General features: G+C 44.5%; 1 protein-coding gene across 2 annotated transcripts in view; it reads left to right on the top strand.

Moving 5' to 3' along the window:
• Positions 1–22,628, top strand: part of AOPEP (aminopeptidase O (putative)) — a 332,190-nt gene that overhangs the window by 209,102 nt on the left and 100,460 nt on the right. For both annotated transcript variants that reach the window (XM_070400873.1, XM_070400872.1), the window contains exons 8-10: positions 6,139–6,241; positions 7,782–7,889; positions 16,491–16,534. In XM_070400873.1, coding sequence (XP_070256974.1) covers positions 6,139–6,241; positions 7,782–7,889; positions 16,491–16,534 — 255 coding nt within the window. The remainder of the gene's footprint in view (positions 1–6,138; positions 6,242–7,781; positions 7,890–16,490; positions 16,535–22,628) is intronic.

Raw genomic sequence — 22,628 nt, 5'->3', positions numbered from 1 at the left:
ACAGGTACCACCTCACATCAGCCAGAATGGCTGCCATCAGTAAATCAACAAATGACAAGTTCTGGGGAGGATGTGGAGAAAGGGAACCCTCATGCACTGCTGGTGGGAATGCAGACTGGTGCAGCCACTGTGGAAGACAGTATGGAGTTGCCTTAAAAAATTAAAAATGGATCTGCCATTTGACCCGGTGATCCCACTTCTAGAAATATATGCTAAGAAGCCAGAAACACCAATCAGAAAGAACATATGCACCCCTATGTTCATAGCAACATTATTTACAATAGCTAAGAACTGGAAACAGCCCAAGTGCCCATCAGAAGCTGAGTGGATTAAAAAGCTGGGGTACATTTACACAATGGAATACTATGCAACTCTAAAAAAAGAAGGATCTCTTACCCTGAGACAGCATGGAAGGACATGGAGAGTATTGTGCTAAGTGAAATAAGCCAGTCAGAGAAAGGCAGGTATCATATGTGGAATCTAATGAACAAAATAAACTGATGAACAAAATAGATTCAGAAACATAGAAGCATGGAACAGACTGACAGATCTCAGAGGGAAGGTGGAGGTGGATGGGTGGAGAGAGATTAACTGGTGAACGTATATGCATATATGCATAGCCCATGGACAATAGTGTGGTGAAGGCCTGGGGGGGCAGGGTGGAGAGAGTCAATGGGAAAAAAGGGGGACAGCTGTAATACTTTCAACAATAAAAATTAAAATGTTTTTTTAAAAAGAAAGATTATGTGGCACTTAAGAGTCAAGATTCTTGCCCAAATTCCTAACCAGTGCGTAATGTGCTTCCCCTGTAGGTCTCGCTTATACATTTGGGGCTCAGATGAGTACCCCGAGGCCAGTGTCTACACAAAGGTAGTTTTAACTTCCTCCGTGATGTGGGTGAGTGAGGCCCTGCTCCCCAACAGTCCCGCCTTGTGGGGCAGCTGCATCTGATATGCAGACGGGATGTTGAAATGCTGATTGATCCCTTTCTATCTCATTTCTGGATGCTTAATCCCTGGCCCAGCAGTACAGTGTGAGTTTATAGAGGACGATCTTCGCCAAGGAGTGTGAGATGGAGAACGCTGCCAGACAGCGCCTCTGGGCTGTGGCACAGCAGCAGGTGTCCAGCCCCAAGCTGTCACGCCTGAGCACCTTTCAGAGGCATTTTCCCAAATCCCACCCTTGGTAAGAGTCCTGCAGAATCAGTCCTTTCTCAGGAGGCAGGATTCCAAATCAAATCACTGTGTATCAGTGTCACTGCCCCACTCCTGAGATGTCCACACTGCCTCTGGGAGTGCAGTGGAGAGGGAGGGAGGGAGGTGGGCAGGGCAGGCTGATCTCAGTTGTGTTTGGTGCCAGGTACAACAGAAACCAAGGGCATTTCAGCCCAGACGACCTTCGTAACCTGATCTCTTGCATTCCTTGTATTCCAGCCAAGGAAATAAACACTGGCATGTCATGTCTAAGACGTGCGGTCACATTCACAGAGTGTTTTTATTTATATTCCCTGAGTCTCGTCACATTCTTTTTATTAGTGTTATGATTTTTAATCCTCACCAAGGATATTTTTCCCATTGGTCTTAGAGTGAAAGGGAGGGGGGAAGAGAGAGAGAGAGAGAGAGAGAGAGAGAGAGAGAGAATATCATCGATGTGAGAGAGACACGGTGACTGGTTGCCTCCTGCATGCACCCCGACTGTGGCTAGGGATCAAACATGAAACTGAGGTACATGCCCTTGACCAGAAGTTGAACCTGAGACCCTTTGGTCCAAGAGCCGACGCTCTAACCACTGGGAAAACTGGCCAAGGCCATCACACTCTCCAGGTGAGGAACTGAGCTTCAGGGAGGGTAAGAAACATGCCTGAGGCTCTCCGCTTAGTATCTGGCACAACCCAGACGGGGGCTGGATCTTGCCGAGGCCCCAGGATGCAGCAGAGACCCGTGTTCCATGGACCTTGGGTCCAGCCTCAGGTCTACCACTAGTCCGTTCTGTGGGGTGTCCAGGCCTCACTCTTCCCCGCTTTCAAATGGGCATAATCACAGTGCCTGTGCCGTCAGGCCCTTGCGAGGGTAGAAGGACATGATGCCTAAGCAGAGCTTGGCAGAGTACCTGGCACAGGGATTCCAGGAAATGGGAGTGGTTAATATCAGTTTGGTTCTCCATCTATTAGAGATAAATCTACCTACACTTACTAGAAAAGTGAGCAATATCAACTGAAACACATGGGGGTTGTTTTTCTCACACAGCAAGAAGTTTGAAGCAGGCAGTCTCGGGCGGCCAACAGCCAAATGACACCATCAAAGGCCACTTGCCTTTCACTCCTCCTGGTCTCCAGAGCGTTTCGATTTGCTGCTTCATGGCTGCTAGGTGGCTGCTGCACTCCATCTACCATGACTGGGAGGAGGGATGCAGTACCAAGGACTCCCCCCTTTTGTAAAGAAAGCAAAAGCTACCCCAGAGCCCCACTTCCAACCACAGCAGATTTCTGCTTTTGTCTCACTGGCCTGGACCATGTCTTCTGACCATTTGTAGCTGCAGGGACTCGGACAGTGAGCATTTAACTTTTCAGATTTGATCGGATAAATGGTGGCACGGAAGAAGGTGGGTGAACGTGGGAATAGCCTGAGCCAATTGTATTTGCCACGGTTCTTCCTGCCTCTTGGGTCGTCAGGTTAGAGGCTTAGTTAGTCCTTGTCACCTGTTCAGGGCACGTGAACAGCCGCGCCCTTTTCTAGACTGATTCCCTTTTGTTTTCACAAAATAGATAGTTCCGTGTGCATCTGTTCTTCTTAACCTTTAAATTAAATTATAACACACACAGACACACACACACACACTGCAGTGTTTCTAGATGGCTCAGCAGAGCTTTACTATTTATCCTCTTGACAGTACCGCTCTGACTACTGTATGGAACATTCCCAGCATCCCAGCAATCAGCAATCTCCCCCCCGCCCCCCCCCCCCCCCCCCCCCCCCCCCCGTCAGCACTCCTGCCTAAATGGAACCATCCCTCTGATCTCTACCCCCAGGACCCTGGTTTGCCTGTTCTTTGACTCCATGTGAATGGAATTGTGCATTTGTGTGTACAGTAGTTTCTCTCTCTCCACCCCATTATCCATGGGACACATGTTCCAAAACCCCCAGTGGATGCCTGAAAGCAGGGGTAGTACCGAACCCTACACATACTATGCTTTTTTCTAGACACACACTTAATGGAAACCCTTTCTGCCTTCTCTCGGGCATTTCTGAATTACCAGCAACACTTCTCTTGTGCTTTGGGGCCATTATGAAGTAAAATAAGGGTGACGAACAGAGGCAGTGTGCTACCTGACAGTTGATCTGATCATGGGGAAGGCTCCCACGTGACTAACAGGCAGGGAGCGCATAATCGTGTGGACAAAGCGGTGATTCATGTCCCAGGCATGACACACAGGGGGAAGGCGAGAGATTTCATCAAGCTGCTCAGTGGCATGCGGGCTGAAACTTATCAGTTGTTTATGAAATTTTTAAGTTAATATTTTTGGTCCTCAGTTGACTGCAGGTAACTGAAACTGCGGAGAGTGAAACCACGGGCCAGGGAGACGGCGGTGCTGTGACCCCGGTCACTCACCTTGAGAGTCACTGTTCTTACACGAAGTGGGGCTGCATTAGTCACTGTTCTTACACGAAGTGGACCCTGCGTGCTCTCTGTGCAGTGTCTCTCTGGACAGACCTGGGATAAGTGGGTTCCGGGAAGTCGGCCCTCTCCCGCTCACGGAGCGTCTGTGCCTCAGGAAGCCGAGGCTTGCCTGAGCACTGCTCCCTCCAGCGCCGAGTCCACTTTGAAAGGAGTCTCCTGGGGACTTGTAAGGATGCCTCGGATGCTGTCAGCATAAAAGAATTTCCTTGAACACTCCTTCGTTTGGAGAGGGTGGAAGCAGAGAATAAGAGGGATGGTTTCTGGAAGGACATTTTTAGGCAAAGGGGAAAAAGCAACTGAAAGCGTCATTGGGAACCTGGAAGCCAGCCTTCCACACAGAGGTTTAGGGCTGTCTTCGGTGCCCCAGCCCTTCCACTGGCCTCATTCAGAGCTCAGGGACTTAAACTCACAGCAACTCTGGCTCTCCCGGGGCTGGGAAAACTGGTTTGAATTCAGGTTCTGAAAAGCCTTCCTCCCGGCAAGGCTGGCTGGGCTTTCCCTCTCAAAGCCAGTGTGGTTTTCTTTATAGAACGCTCCACCCAGGACACACTTGAGAACAAGAATAAAGCTGATGCTTTTCAATGGAGTCTTAAATGACGATGAAAGGGACTAGTTATTCCTGCAAGTATAGTCATGTAGATAAGTCAGGGACCGAGTAGAAAAATGGAAACTATGCAGTTTGCTCTAGTGGCTGGTGGTTGTCTTCTCTTGAGGTAACTGCTGGTTCCAGGCCTGTGTCTGCTGGGATAAGGTGCTGAAATCTCCGGCAGAGGCCCAATGGGACGTTCTGTGCGCGCGGCGGCTAGCGCACGCTGCAAAGTGCTGGGCTTGGCAGGCTGGCCCATCCTGGCCACTTCCATTGAGGCCCGGCATCCTTACAGGATGTGTCAGTGGGCACGCGGCATTCAGGGAAAGAACAGCCTACCCCAGTGCCTCTAACATGGATGGCCAACCTTGAATTTAGCAATACTTATTGCTAACAAATGTATGATATTTTATTAGGTTTGTTGAGTAATTTATGTAGCCCTAGCCCTTACTGGGGATTTTGCATATATTATTTCAATTATTTTCCATGGGAAGTGGGGAGATACGTAGGATTATTTACATTTTGCAAGTGAATAAATTAAAGATTAGAGAATTTCACTAACTTGCTAGTAAGAAACAGGTTTAAGAAGTAGGGTTGCAACTCAACACCGGTTCTCTTAGATCCCAATGGCCGTGTCCCTGGTGCTTCTGCACACTACCTATTGAAAATAGCCACTGGCCTTTCTGGAATGCTCATTCTCTCAGCGGCCCATGCTTCCCAGTCACTCACCCAACACATCCTCTTCAGTGTTCGTCCAACAAGGGACTGGTTTTCCGACGGCTAAAAGCTGCAAATACCTTGTCACATATTTTAATTTTAGCTAATTGGTGAAGCTTCACTGTAACACAATTGTATCTTATTAAAGAAATTTTTAAAAATATTTAAAACAGTCTTGGTTTCAGTCCTAATGTCTCCATGAATCAAAACAAGCCACGAGCCCTCAGCTCCCCCTTGTTTGCGAACTGAGGAGGTGAAGTGTGTGGTTGCGAATGTCCCTCCCTGTTCTACAAGCATGGGCTTCAATAATGTTTGCTTTTGTGTGTGTGTGTGTGTTTGTGATTCTAAAACAGCTTCCTAGTACAAATATTTCTTTTAAAAATTTTCTTTTATTTTTCAATTACAGTTGACATTCAATATTATATTAGCTTCAGCTGTACAGCATAGTGGTTAGACATTTATATAACTTACAAAGTGATTCCCCCATAAGTCTTGCACCCACCTGACAGCATGTAGTTATTAGAATATTATTGACTGTATTCCCTAAGCTGTACTTTACATCCTCATAACTATTTTGTAACTGCCCATTTGTACTTCTTAATCTCTTCACCTTTTCATCCAGTTTCCCAACCCCACTCCCATCTGGCAACCATCAGTTTGTTCTCTGTGTCTATGAGTTTGCTCCTGTCTTGCTAGTTTGTTAAACAAATATTTCTTAAAGGAGCCTTAAATGCAAGTCAAAAGAAGTGGATAACATTGGGGCTTTCAAAAAAGAATTTTTTGAATGTAAGTTTTTTACTCTTCCAAGCAAAGCTACATTTTTCACTGTATTTCCCAGTTCATCATTCCCACCAAAAGAAAAGCAGGTTCTTAAATAATGCATATTGGAGCTTAGATTCCATGAGGGTCTGGCAAGTTTTAATCTTGGATAAGATGATGTAAAATATTGCCAATAGCCAACCTTAGGTTGCCAACCCAAATATAAATCCCTACTTGTTCAGTATATGAATGTATAACATAAACTGTTTTAAATTACTGTATAGCTGGTACTGTTGAATAGAATTAAGACACTGTTGGGCAGCTCTAAAAATAAGAGTAAGGCTATATTGTGGTCTAATTAGTTAAGAATGTGCTATACTTTTACTACATCATTTTAGACCCAATAAAGAGAAAACTGGCCATGTGAGTGACTCAGGATCGTCTGTCATTAAGCATGGGCTCAATCCAGAGAAGGTCTTCATGCAGGTTCATTATTTAAAGGTAAGCACATCTAAGTGGCAGAAGCCAGTGACTATGGTATAGCATTTTTTAGATTATACACATAAACAGTGAAGATTACTAACATGGTTGAGCTAAACAAAACAATGATCAACATTGTAATGACATTTGACTGGGTAGATATCTGATTGTCTAATAATTAAAACACTTTATACCCAAAACATGAGGCATGAATCAAAGGAACCTGAACTATTTCCTGCCCTGTACCTCCCTTCTCCCTGCTTCATGTCAGCTTTGAAGAGCAGAATCTTAAAATTGTTGTCAGGTTCCAACTGGAGCATAGGAGCAAGAAGGAAGCATTTTAAGGTGAAAGGCCTTTCCTGATAGCTGAGGGAGAAAAGAGCCAGCACCCGGCCCTTGTGGTTTGAGATGTGCGTCCAGGCTTCATATAAACCAAGGGGAATACCCAGATGAGTAGAAAGCAAAGTAGTTGATCCTTAATTTCTAGAAAGACACATATCACATGATCTCACTTATATGTGGAATCTAATGAACAAAATTAACTGATGAACAAAATAGACCCAGAGACATGGAAGCATGCAACAGACTGATGTATTTCAGAGGGAAGGGCAGGATGGGGGTGGAGGGTGGGTAGCAAGAGATTAACCAAAGAACTTATATGCATACTAGAGGCCCAGTGCACGAATTCATGCACAGGTGGGGTCCGGCTGGCCCACCCCAATGGGGGCCTATTGGGCCGGGCTGGTTGGGGAGAGGGGCTGCAGGCAGTTGGCCAGCCGACTCTACCCCCAATCAGGGTGTTGGGGGCCAATCAGGGCCAGGCTGGTGGGGGGGGGGGGGGGGGGGGGGGACAATCAGGACCCAGATCAGGCTTGTTGGCTGCCGCAGTGCGTGTCATAGCCACCGGTCATTCTGGTCATTCTGGTCGTTCCACCATTCCAGTCACTGGGCTTTTATATATATAGATATGCATAACCCATAGACACAGACAATAGTGCTTTGAAGGCCTGGGGAGGGGGTGAGATCTGGGTGGAGGAGGTCAATGAGGGGAAAAAAGGGGGACATCTGTAATGCTTTCAACAATAAACATAAATTTAAAATCCTATATAATAAAAGCATAATATGCAAATCGACCAAACAGCCGAACAGCAGAATGACCATCTGGACAACCATCCGGGACCACACTATGACACCCACTGGCACCAAGCCAGCCAAGGTGGGTGCAATGCGATTGGTCAGGGGCCAGGCAATCGCCCCATGATCGTCTCACAGAGGGAGGCCCAGGTCCTGGGTGCTGGCAGCCAGAGGAAAGCCCAGGTCCTGGGTCCTGGGTTCCAGAGGCAAGCCGATGCCGGCAGCCCGGGGGAAGGAAGGCCTACTCTTGCACGAATTTCGTGCATTGTGCCTCTAGTAAAGAATATAAAGGGCAGCCTGGAACACATCACATGGGACATTCTAGATGTGCATAAAGCGCTGGTGGGTAAGTTAGGGTTGACTGTGTAAGCATTTTTCCGATTAATCCATGATAGGCATCTTTTTTCTTCTACTTCCTTTTTTCCAGGGTTATTTCCTTCTCCGGTTCCTTGCCAGAAGACTTGGAGATGACACCTATTTTTCCTTTTTAAGAAAATTTGTGCACACATTTCATGGGCAGCTGATTCTTTCCCAGGTAATATATGAGTACTTGTGAGTCCGTGGGGGTGTGGCATGTGGGGAATAGATTATATGAGTATTAAAAAGTGGGGGAAAGATTTATGATTTAATGCAATAGGAAAAATAGGAAGTTAATGAAGTGGACATAGGAAAGTGTTGTTTTAGGGAGGGTGATCCCCCTGTAGTCTTGGGACCATCTGAGACCCAAAGCTGTCCTGTGCAGGGATGTAGATAGTTGAATCTTAAGTGACCTTAAGAACAAAAGCAAAAAAAGCAGTCCTGCTGTTCCTCTACCTGCAGTGATATTTGCAGGCTTGGCTCCTTCTTATCCTTTTGTCTCAGCTCAAATGCCACACACTCAGAGTCACCCCAGCTAATCAGATCTGCATCCACCCTGCTAATCTCTACCCTTTGCCTTTTTCATTGCCTTCATTGTCATTGCCATTAATTATCATTTTATTTGAAGCCTGGTGCACGGATTTGTGCATGGGTGGGGTCTCTCGGCCTGGCTGGCAATTCGGGGCCGATCAGAGCCCTGGGAGGTTGGCTGGTGGGGGCAGGCGCTGTGGGAGGTTGGCCGGCTGTCTTGATCAGGGCCAGCCAGCTCGGGGGGGGGGGGAGGGGGGGGGGAGGGAGGGACCGCAGGAGGTTGGCTGTGGAGCACACTGACCACCAGGGGGCAGCTCCCTGGTGGTCAGTGCGCGTCATAGTGACCGGTCGACCGGTCGTTTGGTTGCTTAGGCTTTTATATATATAGATTTTCATTTAAGATCACTTGGGGTTTTTTTTTTCTTTCTCCTCCATTCTATGTATAAGCTCATGAAGGCCAGACCATGCTCTTTATTTGATCAATACTTAATACATGATTGACAAACAGTATGTGTACCATATATATTTGATAAACTGAGAGATTGACAAGATAGACTGAAATATTCAGACAGCCTGACCTCAAAACTATCAGAGAAAGACTTTCCGTTTATATGGGTGTGGGGCCAAGCTGCACATAGGAGTAAGCAGGTTAACAAACAGGGATTGACTCTGGAAGCCGTGCGTATAGCAGGCACCAAAACCTGCGGGGGCAAACTCCACTTTTTTGGTTTTTTTTAATCTTTTTTTTATATTTTATTTCCTATTTTATTTCTTTCTTCTCTTTTTCCTTTCATATCTCTTATTTCTCTCTTTCCTTTACTTATTCTATTTTTTCTCTTTTCTTTTTTTATTCTTTTTGCCATTTTTCTTTTCCTATTCTATATTTTATTTATTATTATTACTTTTTTATGTGTGTGCCTCCCACCTGGTCATGCTCATTCAGCTTTATGATACAATGGGGTCATCCACTTGTGACCCAAGGCCAGCTATTCCCTGGAGGGCAAGCAGGTGGTGTCCCTCTCCTACAACCTTGTGTCCCTCATGCTCAACCTGCTCATCTCCAGCTTTCAGAACAAGGAGGTGAGGTGTGTCTTCAAAGAAGAGGGACCTATACTCTATGGCCTCTCCAGTGATTCCAAAACTGTTTATCTAGTCCTCTGCTGGACACCCCTGCCGGGGGGGTGGGGGAGGGGATGGCGGGTAGGGGGTGTCTTTTGTGCTTCAATATGGAGGACCTGAATTCTTTCTGATCCTCTTCTGGTGATTTCCTGTTTTTGTTTTAATATATTTTTATTGATTTCAGAGAGGAAGCAAGAGGGAGAGAGAGAGAGAAACATTAGTGATGAGAGAGAATCATCAATTGTCTGCCTCCTACACATCCTACACTGGGGATCCAGCCCGCAACCCAGGCATATGCCTGGACTGGGAATCAAACCGCAACCTCCTGGTTCATAGGTTGACACTCAACCACTGAGCCACGCCGGCCGGGTTGATTCCCTATTTTGAAAATGGCACCAACATCCCTAATGACTGCCTTGAATTCAGCCATCCTCCAGGCTTATTATTTTTTCTTTTAATTGTTTTTATTCCTTCTTTCTATTCATGTTCTTGTTCTTTTTGCCTCTTGTCTTTTGTTATTCCTTCTTTGCCTCTTTTTTCTCTTTTTATTCTTTTTTTTCTGTTGTTGTTTTTGTTAGTGGTGGTGGGTTGCTTTTTTTTCCATGTTGTTTTTTGCTTTGTTTTGTTGTGTTTTATTTTGTTTTGTTCTGTCAGCACCTGTGCAACAGTTTGCATGGCATGGTTGGGGTTGAGTCTCACAGGCAGCCAGCCCAAGGGCCGGGCCTACCTACAAATGGGGCAACAGGTGTCAAGACCCAATTAGAACTGGAGTGCAAACATAACCCACACAAGGGACATTCCTACACTCAGCTCAAGAGATCAAGGAGACTACACCACTGTGTCTTTGAGAACACCCACTACAGGAGGCCACCCTACCAAGCCTGGGAATCATAGCAAGTCTATCTAATACATAGAAACAAATAAAAGTGGGGAAACAAAGAAACAGACCCCAAATGAAAGAACAGGAGGAATATTCAGAAAAAAAGCTACATAAGATGGAGGTAAGCAATTTATCAGAAAAAGAGTTCAAAGTAATGTTTTCAAGAATGCTCAGCAGCATGAAAAAGGACATAGAAACCATGAAAAACAACTAGTTGGAAATAAAAAATAACATATCTGAATTAAAGAATACAGTGGAAGGAGTGAACAGTAGGTTAGATGAAGCAGAGTATGAAATCAGCAAATTAGAAGATAAGAAGATAAGATAGAAAAAAATCAGTCAATCAGAGCAACAAAAAGAAAAAATAATTGATAGCCCTAGCTAGTTTGGCTCAGTGGATAGAGTGTTGGCCTGCAGATGGAAGGGTTCGGGTTCAATTCCAGTCCAGGGCACATATCTTGGTTTCAGGCTCCTCCCCGGCCTGGGCCCTGGTTGGAGCTCGTGCAGGAGGCAACTAATCTCTGACATTGATGTTTCTCTCTGTTTATCCTTTCCACTTCCACCCTTTCTAAAAATCGATGGAAAAATATCCTCAGGTGAAGATTAAATAATAATATTTTTTTAAATTATAAAATAAATAAATAAATAAATAAATCAAAAGCATGAGGATAGTTTAAGGGAACTTCGGGACAATATGAAAAGTAACAACATCTGTATCATAGGGGTACAAGAGGGAGAAGAAAGTGAGCAGAGATAGAGAACTTGTTTGAAGAAATAATGACAGAAAACTTCCTTAACCTGGTGAAGGGAAAAGTCACACATGTTCAGGAACCACAGAGAGTCTCAATCAAGGTTAACTCAAAGATACCCACACCAAGACACATCATAGTTAAAATGGCAAAGGTTAAAGACAAAGAGAGAATCTCTTTGTCTTTCAAAGGCAGTAAGAAGGAGACAGTCGGTTACCTATAAAGGAGCTCCCATAAGGATGTCTGTCAGCTGATTTCTCAACAGAAACACTACAGGCCAAAAGGAAAAGGTATGAAATATTCAAAGTAATGAAAAACAAAGATCTGAAACCAAGACTGCTCTATTCAGCAAGGCTATCATTTTTTTATAAGAACCAGAATTGTAAGAACTGTTAAAGAGACAGATGTAAGAAGAAGAAAGAGAGAAATAGAGAAACATAGGCATAAAGAATAAAAATGGCAATAAATAAATACCTATCAATAACAACCTTAAATGTAAGTGGATTAAATGCTCCAGTCAAAAGTCATAGGGTAGCTGGATGGATAAGAAAACATAAACCATATATATGCTGTTTACAAGAGACCCATCTCAGAACAAAAGACTCACAAAGGCTGAAAGTGAAGGGATAGCAAAAAATATTTCATGCAAATAAAAATAAAGGCTGGGTATTAATACTCATATTTGACAAAATGAACTTTAAAACAAAGGCCATAAAAGAGACAAAGAAAGTCACTACATATATATAAAAAGCATGAGTTTATATATACATATAAACTTTTGGTGAATTTTAAGGGAGAGATTGACAGCAATACAGTCATAGGAGGGGTCTTTAATACCCACTGACATCACTGGATAGATCTTCCAGACAAAAAATCAACAAGGAAACAGCAACCTTAAATGACACTAGATCAAGTGGATTTAATTTATATTTACAGAACATTTCATCCCAAAGCTACAGAATATATATTCTTCTCAAGTGCACATGGAACATTCTCAAAGATAGAACATATGTTAGAACACAAAATAGTCTTTACAAGTTCAAGAAGATTGAAATCATATCAAACATCTTTGCCTTAGCTGGTTTGGCTCAGTGGATATAGCGTCGATCTGTGGACTGAAGAGTCCCAGGTTTGATTTCAGCCAAGGGCACATGCCTGGGTTGCATTCTCGATCCCTAGTGGGGGGATGGAGGTGTTCAGGAGGCAGCCAATCAATGATTCTCTCTCATCATTGATGTTTCTATCGCTCTCTCCCTCCCCCTTTCTTCTAAAATCAATAAAAATATATTTTAAACACACACACACACACACACACACACACAAACATCTTCTTGGATCTCAATGGCATGAAACTAGAAATAAACTGTAATAAAAACATTCAAACCCATGGAGGCTAAATAGCATGTTATTAAACAATGAATGGATTACCAATGATATTAAGGAAGAAATAAAAATCTGTACGACATTGAAGAAAGAAATAGAGGAAGATACAAACAAGTGGAAGTATACACCATGTTCATAGATTCGAAGAATTAGCGTCATTAAAATGTTCATATACTCATCATTCTATAGATTCAACACAATTCCTATTAAAATACCAGTGGCATATTTCATAGATCTAGAACAAATATTCCAACAATTGATATGGAAACAAAAACTACCCCAGTTAGCCTCAGAAATCTTAAGAAGAACAAAGTTGGAGCAATCACAACACCAGATATCAAACGATACTATAAAGCCATTGTAATCAAAACAGCCTGGCACTGCCTTGGCTGGTTTGGCTCAGTGGATAGTGTCGCCTGCCAACCAAAGGGTCCCAGGTTCAATTCCAGTCAAGGGCATGAGCGTTGGTTGTAGGCTTGATCCCCAGCCCTGGTCTGGATGTGTGTGGAGAGCAAGCAATTAATGTGTCTCCCTCACGTCGATGTTTCTCTCTCTGTTTCTCCCCCTCCCTTCCACTCTCTCTAATAAGCAATGAAAAAATATCCTCGGTGAGGATTGAAAAAAAAAACAACACAAAAAAAAACAGCCTGGTACTGGCATAAGAACTGGCATATAGGTCAATGGAACAGAACAAAGAGCCTAGAAATCAACCCATGTCATTATGGTCAGATAATATTTGACAAAGGAGGCAAGAGCATCAATGGAGCAAGGGCAGTCTCTTCAATATATTGTGTTGGGAAAATTGGACAAGTACATGCAAAAAAATAATGAAACTAGACAATCAACGTACACCATACATAAGAATAAACTCAAAATGGATAAAAGACTTAAATGTAAGCCACGAAACCATAAAAATCCTGGAAGAAAACATAGGCAGTAAAACTTTAGACATATTATGTAGCAGATATATTTTTGTGGATATATCTCCTAGGGCAAGAGAAACAAAGGAAAAAATAAACAGATGGGACTACATCAAACTACAAAGCTTCTGCACAGCAAAAGAAACCACCATCAAAATGAAAAAGGAACCCACTGTATGGGAGAACATATTTGCTAATGATATATCTGATAAGGGGTTAATATCCAAAATGTATAAAGAATTTATACAATTCAACACCCGGGAAACAAACAATCCAATTAAAAAGTGGGCAAAGGATCTGAATAGATACTTCTCCAAAGAGGACATACAGATAAATGGCCAATATGTATATGAAAAAATGCTCAACATCAGTAATCATCAGAGATGCAAATTGAAACTATAATAAGATATTAATCACTTCATACCAGCCAGAGTGGCTACCATCAATAAATCAGCAAGAAGTGCTGGTGAGGATGTGAAGAAATGGGAACCCAAGTGCACTGCTGGTGGGAATGCAGACTGGTGCAGCCACTGTGGAAGACAGTATGGAGTCTCCTCAGAAAATTAAAAACGGAACTGCCCTTTGACCCAGTGAATTCACTTCTGGGAATATATCCTAACAATCCCAAAACACCAATCAGAAAGAATATATGCATTCCTATGTTCATAGCAGCATTATTTGCAATAGCCAAGGTCTGGAAACTGCCCAAGTGTCCATCAGTAGCTGAGTAGGTAGAAAAGCAGTGGACACAATGGAATACTATGCGACTGTAAAAAAAAGAAGTAACTCTTACCCTTTGCAACAGCATGGAGGTACCTGGAGATTATTATGCTAAGTGAAATAAGCCAGTCGGAGAAAGACAGATATCACATGATTTCACTTATACGTGGAATCTAATGAACAAAATAAATTGACTAACAAAATAGAATACAAAAATTTCCTGTATTCACTGAAAATTCTGGAACATTGTTCTCTGTAGTCCTGTAAATAAAGATCTAGTTGTAACTGGAAAATGCAAAAAGACAGAATTAAGGTTAACTCTGTATTTCCTGCTTCTCAAGCAACTAAATTCTCCCCCTTGCCATTGAGTTAATGTAATTCCCCCCCCACACCCCCCCGCCCACACACACACACACATATAAATGAGCATACATTACTGGACAAATATCGGATAAGTTGATATGGGCTCTAAGGAGATAATGAAGTGAAATTAGTAAGAAATTATACTTACCGTACTTGGATTTTTAGGAAGCAAGAATACTGCCATTCAACCAGTGAAATATCTGCAATGTAACCTATTAATAAGTCAGTTGTGATAAATTAATTTCTAATTCAACATTTATACAAAATAATTATTACAGTAAAGATAATGACTTAACCTCAAGCAAAAGTAATTCTTCACATTCTAAATATTGCTCTTGCTTCCTTTGGTGTTTCCTCCATGTACTGCATCCACTGCAGGTGCAAGGAGGGACTTCAGATGTAGGGGTCATTGTATCTGGGCTTGTCCCCTTCCATTTGCCTGCATGATCCATGCTTTTAATATTAGTTGGTATTCTTTGTATCATTTATTTTGGGTGAAGCAAAATACACAAGTGAAGTCTTAGAAGGAGAATGGGATTTGCAAGAAATAAATTTTTCATTACTGCCCTTAATAGGGAGTCTTTGCCTCTGGAAGAAATGGACCTACTACGCACCCATAAACTCATAGAAAGGGCTGGCAGGCTTCGCCAATGTGCGATGGCTTTGCCTCATGTGTTGATAGAAGAAGAACACCTTGTCATACAAATTGTTTGCAGATTTCCAGTCCTCCGTGCTTCCATCTGTTTGTAATCCCAGGGTCTGACCTGCTGCTTCCATCTCACATTCTGAGTTAAATGGGTCTCATCAGAGCCTGCACTACCGGGATCTGTAGGCTGGGGAGGTGTGTGTGTGTGGGGGGGGGGGGGGGGCTTCCATCCAGGGATGTTCATTTGGCAGTGCCAGAGCTGGTCATCTGAGCTCTTGCAAGGACCTGCTTTACAAGATTGTCAGTTTATTCAAAGAAAAACTTCAAGTGTAGATCCCAAAAACGTTACAGGTTGTTCTTGTTTGCTGCATGTTCTATATTTTTTCCGAAGTGTATCTTGTCAAATCTTCAGATGGTAGGAGGTTTAATTTAGCAAGTAAAAATGCACAACACCAGGTTAAATTTGCATTTCAGATAAACAGCAAATACTCTTTTAGTGTAAGCATGCCTCCAATTTAACTGGGCATCCAATATTGTATCTGACAAACCTGGTTGAAGCCAAATCAAGATTCTAGAATTAGATGGACTGACATGGTTGGTCACAATAATCAAGGTGCAAATTAAATATAAATGATATTGAACATTCATATGTGGGTTTTTTAGGCCTTATGGTATTGTGGTTATGTTTTAAAAGAGTCCTTATATTTCAGAGCAATTTACTGAAACATTGATTGGTGAAATTATGTCATGTTTGGGGTTCGCTTCTAAATAATACAAGAGGCAGATAAGCGGATGGGGCATATTGGCTGTGGGTTGATGGGTACATGAAGGTTAATTATACTCTTTTGTCTTCTTTTGAATGTGTTTGAAATTTTCCATAGTAGAGGAAACAATGAGTGTGTGTAAGTCATGTCTTTAGGTTTAAAAAATTTATTATTGAAACATCCTAGGTGTCAGTGGCGCTAGGAGAGGCTGCAGGCGGAGCCAGGGAACCGGAACCATTCTGGCTGTAGCCGCTTGGTTCCTCCCCGGGGACGGTCGGGGATAGTCATGTCTTGAGCTCTGTCATTATCTTTCCAAAGAGCAAAGCAAGAAAGTTGTAAGTCACTCACCAGCCTCTCGGCGCTGAGGTCGTTCAGTCCGTAACAGGGCTCGTGACGGGGACTCGGTTAGGGGGGGACAGAGCTTTCTGGGGGACAGCCTTTTGAAAATACATAGTTGAGACATGAAATGAAATAAACTGTTGCTTTAGGTCAAAATAACAAACACTACATTTTTCCATTTGTTTGTGGTTTTCACAAAACAAATCTCTTTACCGGATTGGACTGAAGCGCCGTAATTAATACATCGGGCGCATGGTCCAGTGATCCAGCATGGGCCCAGCTTCGAGAGCAGGTGAGCTGCCGGCAGCCGGGGGCAGTGACACATCGATGAGCATTTCTCATGGTTTGCTTTTTTCTTATTCCAGGATTTCCTTCAAATGCTGTTGGAGAGCATCCCAGAAGAAAAAAGGTGAGGACCAACTTAGGAATTAAGAGCCTCGTTTTACATTTAATGTTAAAAACGACCCTGCCATTGCCTGGCTTACTAAACTGAGGAAGTTCAGTCTTCCTCTCTTAATAGAGGCAAGGACCTGGCCCAGCCAGCAGGAGTCCTGGGAGCACCAGCCAAACTTAGAAATGGGCTCATGTGAACAGTGGGAGCTAGTGGGCACAGCAGGGATTCCCCAGAGTTGCCCCCCCCCCCCCCCCCCCCCCGCCAAGTGGTATATGAGGCAAGTCAAGGACACAGCGTGGCCTCAGCTGCTGTGGAAAGGGTGGCAGAGAGGATGGTCCTAAAGCCCCGGGGGCTGTAGAGAACATGGCTCCATACAAGGAAACGCTGTTCAGTTGAAGGTGAAAGGTGGGGTAGTAACCAAAGCTTGGGATTTGAAGTCGGGCTCTTCAAGGTTCTAACCCAGCTCTGCCCCTTCCCACATATAACATTCGGATCAGGTCACTTCGTCCCTCCAGATTCCTGTTTTCTACCCTTTGGCAGGCTTTCCCGGAGGATCAAAGGGGATAACACGTGAAAAGTAGGTGCTCAGTTAATGACAGATGTAGTTAGAACAGTAACAGCTTCTGTGCACCAGGCACTTTCGGGATCTGCTTCCGGGAGACCATTGGCTCCTCATTACAGCACTCCACCTCCGCTGCTGCCGCCGCCTCCTCCTCTTTCTCTTTCTTCATCGTCATCATGATTATTTTAAGCCAATACTTCATGGGAGGTTACTGTTTGCAGGCGCTCAGTTAATCCTCCGAACATTGCTACCTGGGGCCTTGTGTTTTTATTCCTGTTTTACCAGAGGCCTGAGGTGCCGAGGGCTGAGTGAGCAGCCAGGGCGTCACAGCTCCATGTGGCAGGTGGGCTCTGCTCCCAGGAGGCCTGGCTCTGGAACCTCTGCTTTTATCCACAGTGACCCACGTGAAGAAACTGAGGCTCCCAGAGGCGGAGTAACTTAAAGATCCCTAGTGAGCAGGGGAGTGAGCCCGGTTTGGAATGAGGCTGTCTGGGCCTCGCCCATGCTCTTTGCCATGCAAGCTCGCTCTGGAAAGAGGGAGACCTCGTCCTGGGAGGGGCCCAGTTTTAGTCTGGCTCCTCCTACGGGATTCCGGGGGGGGGGGGGGGGGGCGGTTTAAGACCTACAGCAAAGTTTGGATTAGATTCATTCCAACCCTTTCTTTCTAATTTCCTATCTTAATTTGGGCACTAAAAGCGAATACCCTGAAACATAATTTCTAATAGCAAAATTGGTATTCAAACATTAAAGGGGGTATCTTGGGAAATTAACATGTCTTTCAAGAAGAGCCAATATTACTCTCCTTCCTGACCCACAGTTTTAGCCATGATTTTATGCTCAGAGGAGATTTCCAAATGTGGAGACGAATCCCTGTGCACAGACATTGACTTGGACCCATGCGAGGCCAGACACCTCCATGTCGACCGCCTGCCTATAGGCAGCCCGATGTGGGGGTCGTGAGGGTCAGGTGTCAGGACTTGTGCTGCCAGGAGGTGACATGAAGTTCAGGGAGGATCTGGGGGCCATGAGGGCGTGGAGAGTTGTTCATCTTCTGCCGTCTACCTCCAATTCTTGCTTCAACAGTTAGAAATGTTATTGTTAGGCTTTTTTTTTTTTTTCAATCAGGTGGGAACTCACACATAACACAAATTGGTGCATCATACAGAATAAACATAGCCATATCGTTTCTTAAATTCCTAGTGTACCTCTTTCTGCTCCTGCCTTTGACGCTGAAGGAAGCCTTATCCAGGGAGAGTGCGTGGGCTGCACAGTCATTGGCTTTTCCAGGAGGCCGCTCGAAGGAGATGTGGCTTGTTTGGGAAGGTCTGAAACGTTTCGGATTTACCATCCTTTATTTTTAAACAGAAATGTGGGTTTTTATCATGCAAAAATCACATCAGAGGTGGTCATTATTCCTAAGGCCAAGAACAATAATTTACCTGCAATATTTTTCCCTTTTTCTTGTGTACCTGCCTGGAATAACTTTCCAGGTCCTCTGATAGGATGGAGTGCTTTCCCTACGAACTAACACCGAATGAAACAAGAAGAAAACTAATAGAAATTGTGTATTACCTCTTGTCACCAAAGTCTGTTTCTGAGCAATGACTCTGCATTCTTTCAGAACTTCTTAGGGCACAATTATAGTCATGTTCATGGACGCAACGAAGTGCCTTATTAGTTGGGGAAGTCTTTCTTTGTATCTTCTTCCTAATAAGGGTTTGGAGTTCACTTGGACAGCCCTGAGCCTGCTGGTTCTGGGGGACCCGGATATTATCATTGTGAATATGTATGGAGGTGACACACTGTGGGCCCACAAAGAGGCCTTTGTCCTGATTGTGGAAGCTACGAGCAGCATCTCTGTGTGACAGTGGCCAGCGGCACCCACCTCCTTCCCTCTGGGGGGATGCCTCTCCCAGGGAGGATCATTTCTGGCCAACAGGTTTAAGGTTCTTTTAAAAACTCTCCTTAAAAGTTAAGGCAGCTTCTTTCCTACAGTGAAAGTATTTCAGCAAGTGTCCTGGAATACTTTTTGAAACTCAATCATCTTTCCTGCTAACTAATCTCAGAATCAAATTCAGCTATTGAAACAGACCGTCTACCCTTTTACCTGTGCAGCATATTGTACCAATTTTATCTACTTCTCCCAAGCAGATGAAGGCCCCACGCCTGGCCCCTGAGCCCCTAATCGTTGGCCCTACTGCAAAACGATTCTCAGGCGCATCTGTTGGGCACATGAGCCGTTCTGTAGGGCAAGGGTTTTCAGATCAGACCCGCCAGTCAGGGTTCAAGGGCTGTCATGCTGCTTTTGCGTTGTTCTCTTGCTTCAGTTAATTTAACATTCTCTATTGAGCACCTTTCCTACCGGGTGGGGTGCTAGGCTGGACATGAGGGAGCAGAAAGGAATAAATCCCATGTCCCGACCCCAGGGAGCTCCTAGTTGAGCTGCAGGCATACCCGAAGCAGAGCACTGGGACTCCGTGTGGGAAGTGCTCTGGGGAGCTTCCCAGTCCTGGGTGCACAGAGGAAGGGCTCATCAGCCCTCACCTCCAGCCTCCAGGCAAAGAAGTACCACTGGAGGTTTTAGGTAGGGGAGTGCCACCAGCAGATTGGAGAGGTACTCTGGGGTGGGGGCAGCATGGGAGACAGATGGACGTGGGAGAACTAGAAGTCAGGAGACCAATTAGACCAGTACAGCAGTTCGCTGGAGAGATCTAGAGCTGGAACGAGGGCAGGGATGCTGGCGGTGGCAGTGTAACGGGCAATCGGAGAGGTTCCGGAGATGAGACTTGGCTGATGGGTTGTGAAGTTGAATGGAGGCCTCCAGCATGAAGTTGGCCTTTCCTTCTGGCCGCTCAGTCACTGAAGTTGCACTGGAGATACGGGGGCCCTGTTTTGTCTGGGGAGTCGGTGTGGTGCAGAGGGGATGGGAGGGGCAGTGTTTGGAAGTGGAAGCAGGAGATGAAGAGTTGTGTTTTAGACATTGTCAGTGAGAGGTTTCTGTTTAAAAGATGATATTTAAGAGACTAAGGGAAGGAAAGGCTGGAAGTGCTTGGAAGGAAATGGGGACAAATCCGGGGCCCTGGCCTGCCTGGCGAAAGCTCACTCCTACGGTATCAACAGCAACCAGTTCTTTCTTTGCTCGTCAATGACTGGGTCTGTGTGTGCGTGTTCACTTGTTAGTTTCATTCAGTGCTTTTCCTCCCCCGCAGCACTGGGCGTACTTGTTTTATAAATGTTAAGTCAGCAACCTGCATTGTACACCCCAGCACAAACTGCTTGTTTAGATCAAGAAAGTAAATAACTGTGTAAAGTTGAGATGTGCGCTAGTTGCAGAACAAAAGCACTTTCCGATCCAGACCCGAGCACTGAAGGCCCAAAGCTCGCCTCCGTCCAGTACCCGCGCTCCCAAGGTCTTTCCATCCATCCTTCAGCTCAAGTGGCAGCTGGGCCATGTGCTTTCCTTAAAGATGGGATAGAACATGACCTTTAGAATCCCACGAGGCAGAAGATGGGAGTAAAGAGTGAAATGTCAGTAAAGACATTTCTCCTGATCAACACGACGTTGATAGGAACAAGTAGCAGATGTGGCTGATACTCCACCCTCAGAAATCAGCCGAACGAGCAGTGCGGCATGCGCCATGCCATTTCCATGCAAGCCTGGGTCTATTTCTTTGTACTTTAACGTCACAAAGAGACAAGCAATTGCTCACTTTGTGGCTTCTAACCAACATCTTGCCAGGACTTCTGACATATTCTCTCCCTTGCTGCAGTAACCACGTGTGAACACATTCATAGCTCACAGGGACTGGAGACAGACCCCTGCAATGCAATCGCCTTCTGGGACATAGGAGTCCGGAGAAGGCTATTCTCCAGCCAGAGGGTGGACCCGCTGCTGCTGTGGAGGCCCCGGAGGCCTCAGTCAGGAGGTGGAGTGCTGCTCACAGGCCCAGAGCTGGAAGGCATGCATGCAGCGAGGGCCTGTGTGCTTGTAGCTATCTGTAAGAAATCAATTTCCATAGCCATCAGACATGCAGGAGAGTAATTTCCTGTAAGTCCTGGGTCCCGGTGAAGTGGAAATGCTCCTGCTCATCTGTGGTGATGATTCAAGCCACATGACCTCAGGGGGAAACAGCCCCCAGGGCTCGGACTCTGAGTGTGGGTGAGAAAAGCCGACCTGCGGCTTCACCACTGCTGCAGATCCTTGTCCAGACCGAAAATTCACCCGCAGTCACGTCAGTAGTTGGGATCAAAACGCAAAAACTATGTACGTGCGTTATTTTATTTTCCTCAAACACATAGTCCATTTCTTCCCTGAATATTGAACATTTTCACGCTGTGTCTCATAATTTCCGTGGGAGGTGAGACCCCTTAGAGGACCTATAATTTTTTCTAGCAGCTGGAGCTCATGCTTTCATCGTCTTCTCCGAGTTTAAGACCTTCGTCCACGTCAGCAGTCCACAGGCAGGGGTGGGTGCGGGGTGATGTCTGCAGGGATGGTGGGAGTCCAGAAACCCGTCTTGTCTTCAGCCTTTTGTCTGGGTTGACGTTGGCCACTCTTCTCATGCTGAGTTGCTCCATCTGCTAAAAAGCCACACCCAACTGACACCCACTTCACAAGGATGATATGAAGAGTAAAGTAATAATGGTTATAAGATGCTTCAAACCTTCCCAAAGGAAAGTGATCTGAAACTTCCCTCAGAGGGGAGTGTCTTCTGCTCCTGCATGCAGCCGAATGATGAACCCTCCTCCCTCACACCTTTGCCCCTCCCAAGAATTTCCCCATCTCTTCAGAACTCTAATCCAAGGGCAGGCAAACAGGCCACCTTCAATACAAGATGGAGGGGTCTGCGTTGTTTGGAGCAGGCTTGTCTGCACCATAAATCATAAAGCGATGCATTGTGACACCTGGCAATAATATTGGTTTTGCACAGGTATTAAATGAGGTGTTTTTTTTTAGTGTATGGTACATAGAAGATGTTCAATAAGCAATATTTTTCAAAATATTATTTATTTTTAACTTACAGTTGATGTACATATTATATTAGTTTCAGGTGATTAGACATTTATATAACTTACAAAGTGATCACCTCAATAAAATTAGTACCCATTTGACACCATATATAGCTATTACAATATTATTGACTATATTCCCTATGCTGTACTTTACATTACCATGTCTGTGCTGTAGCTACCAATTTGTACTTCCCAACCCCTTCACCTTTTCATCCATCCCCTCAACCCCCTCCAGCTGGCAACCATCAAAATGTTCTCTGTATCTATGAATCTGTTTCTGTTCTGCTTGTTTGTTTATTTCATTTTTTAGATTCCACATATAAGTGAAATCATCTGGCATTTGTCTTTCTCTGTCTGACTTATTTCACTCAGCACAATACCCTCTAAGTCCATCCATGTTTTTGCAGATGACAAGATTTCATTTCTTTTTATAGCTGAATACTATTTCATTGTATATATGCACCATTTCTTTATCCAATCATCTATCTATATAATAAAAGCCTAAGCGATGGTTATGGCGGAACAACCAGAATG

Source organism: Myotis yumanensis, unplaced genomic scaffold, assembly GCF_028538775.1.
Source record: "Myotis yumanensis isolate MYYU_CA2020_CCGP unplaced genomic scaffold, mMyoYum1.0.hap1 SCAF_21, whole genome shotgun sequence".
Classification (NCBI taxonomy): Eukaryota; Metazoa; Chordata; class Mammalia; order Chiroptera; family Vespertilionidae; genus Myotis; species Myotis yumanensis.
This window is presented reverse-complemented; position numbering and strand designations above follow the sequence as displayed.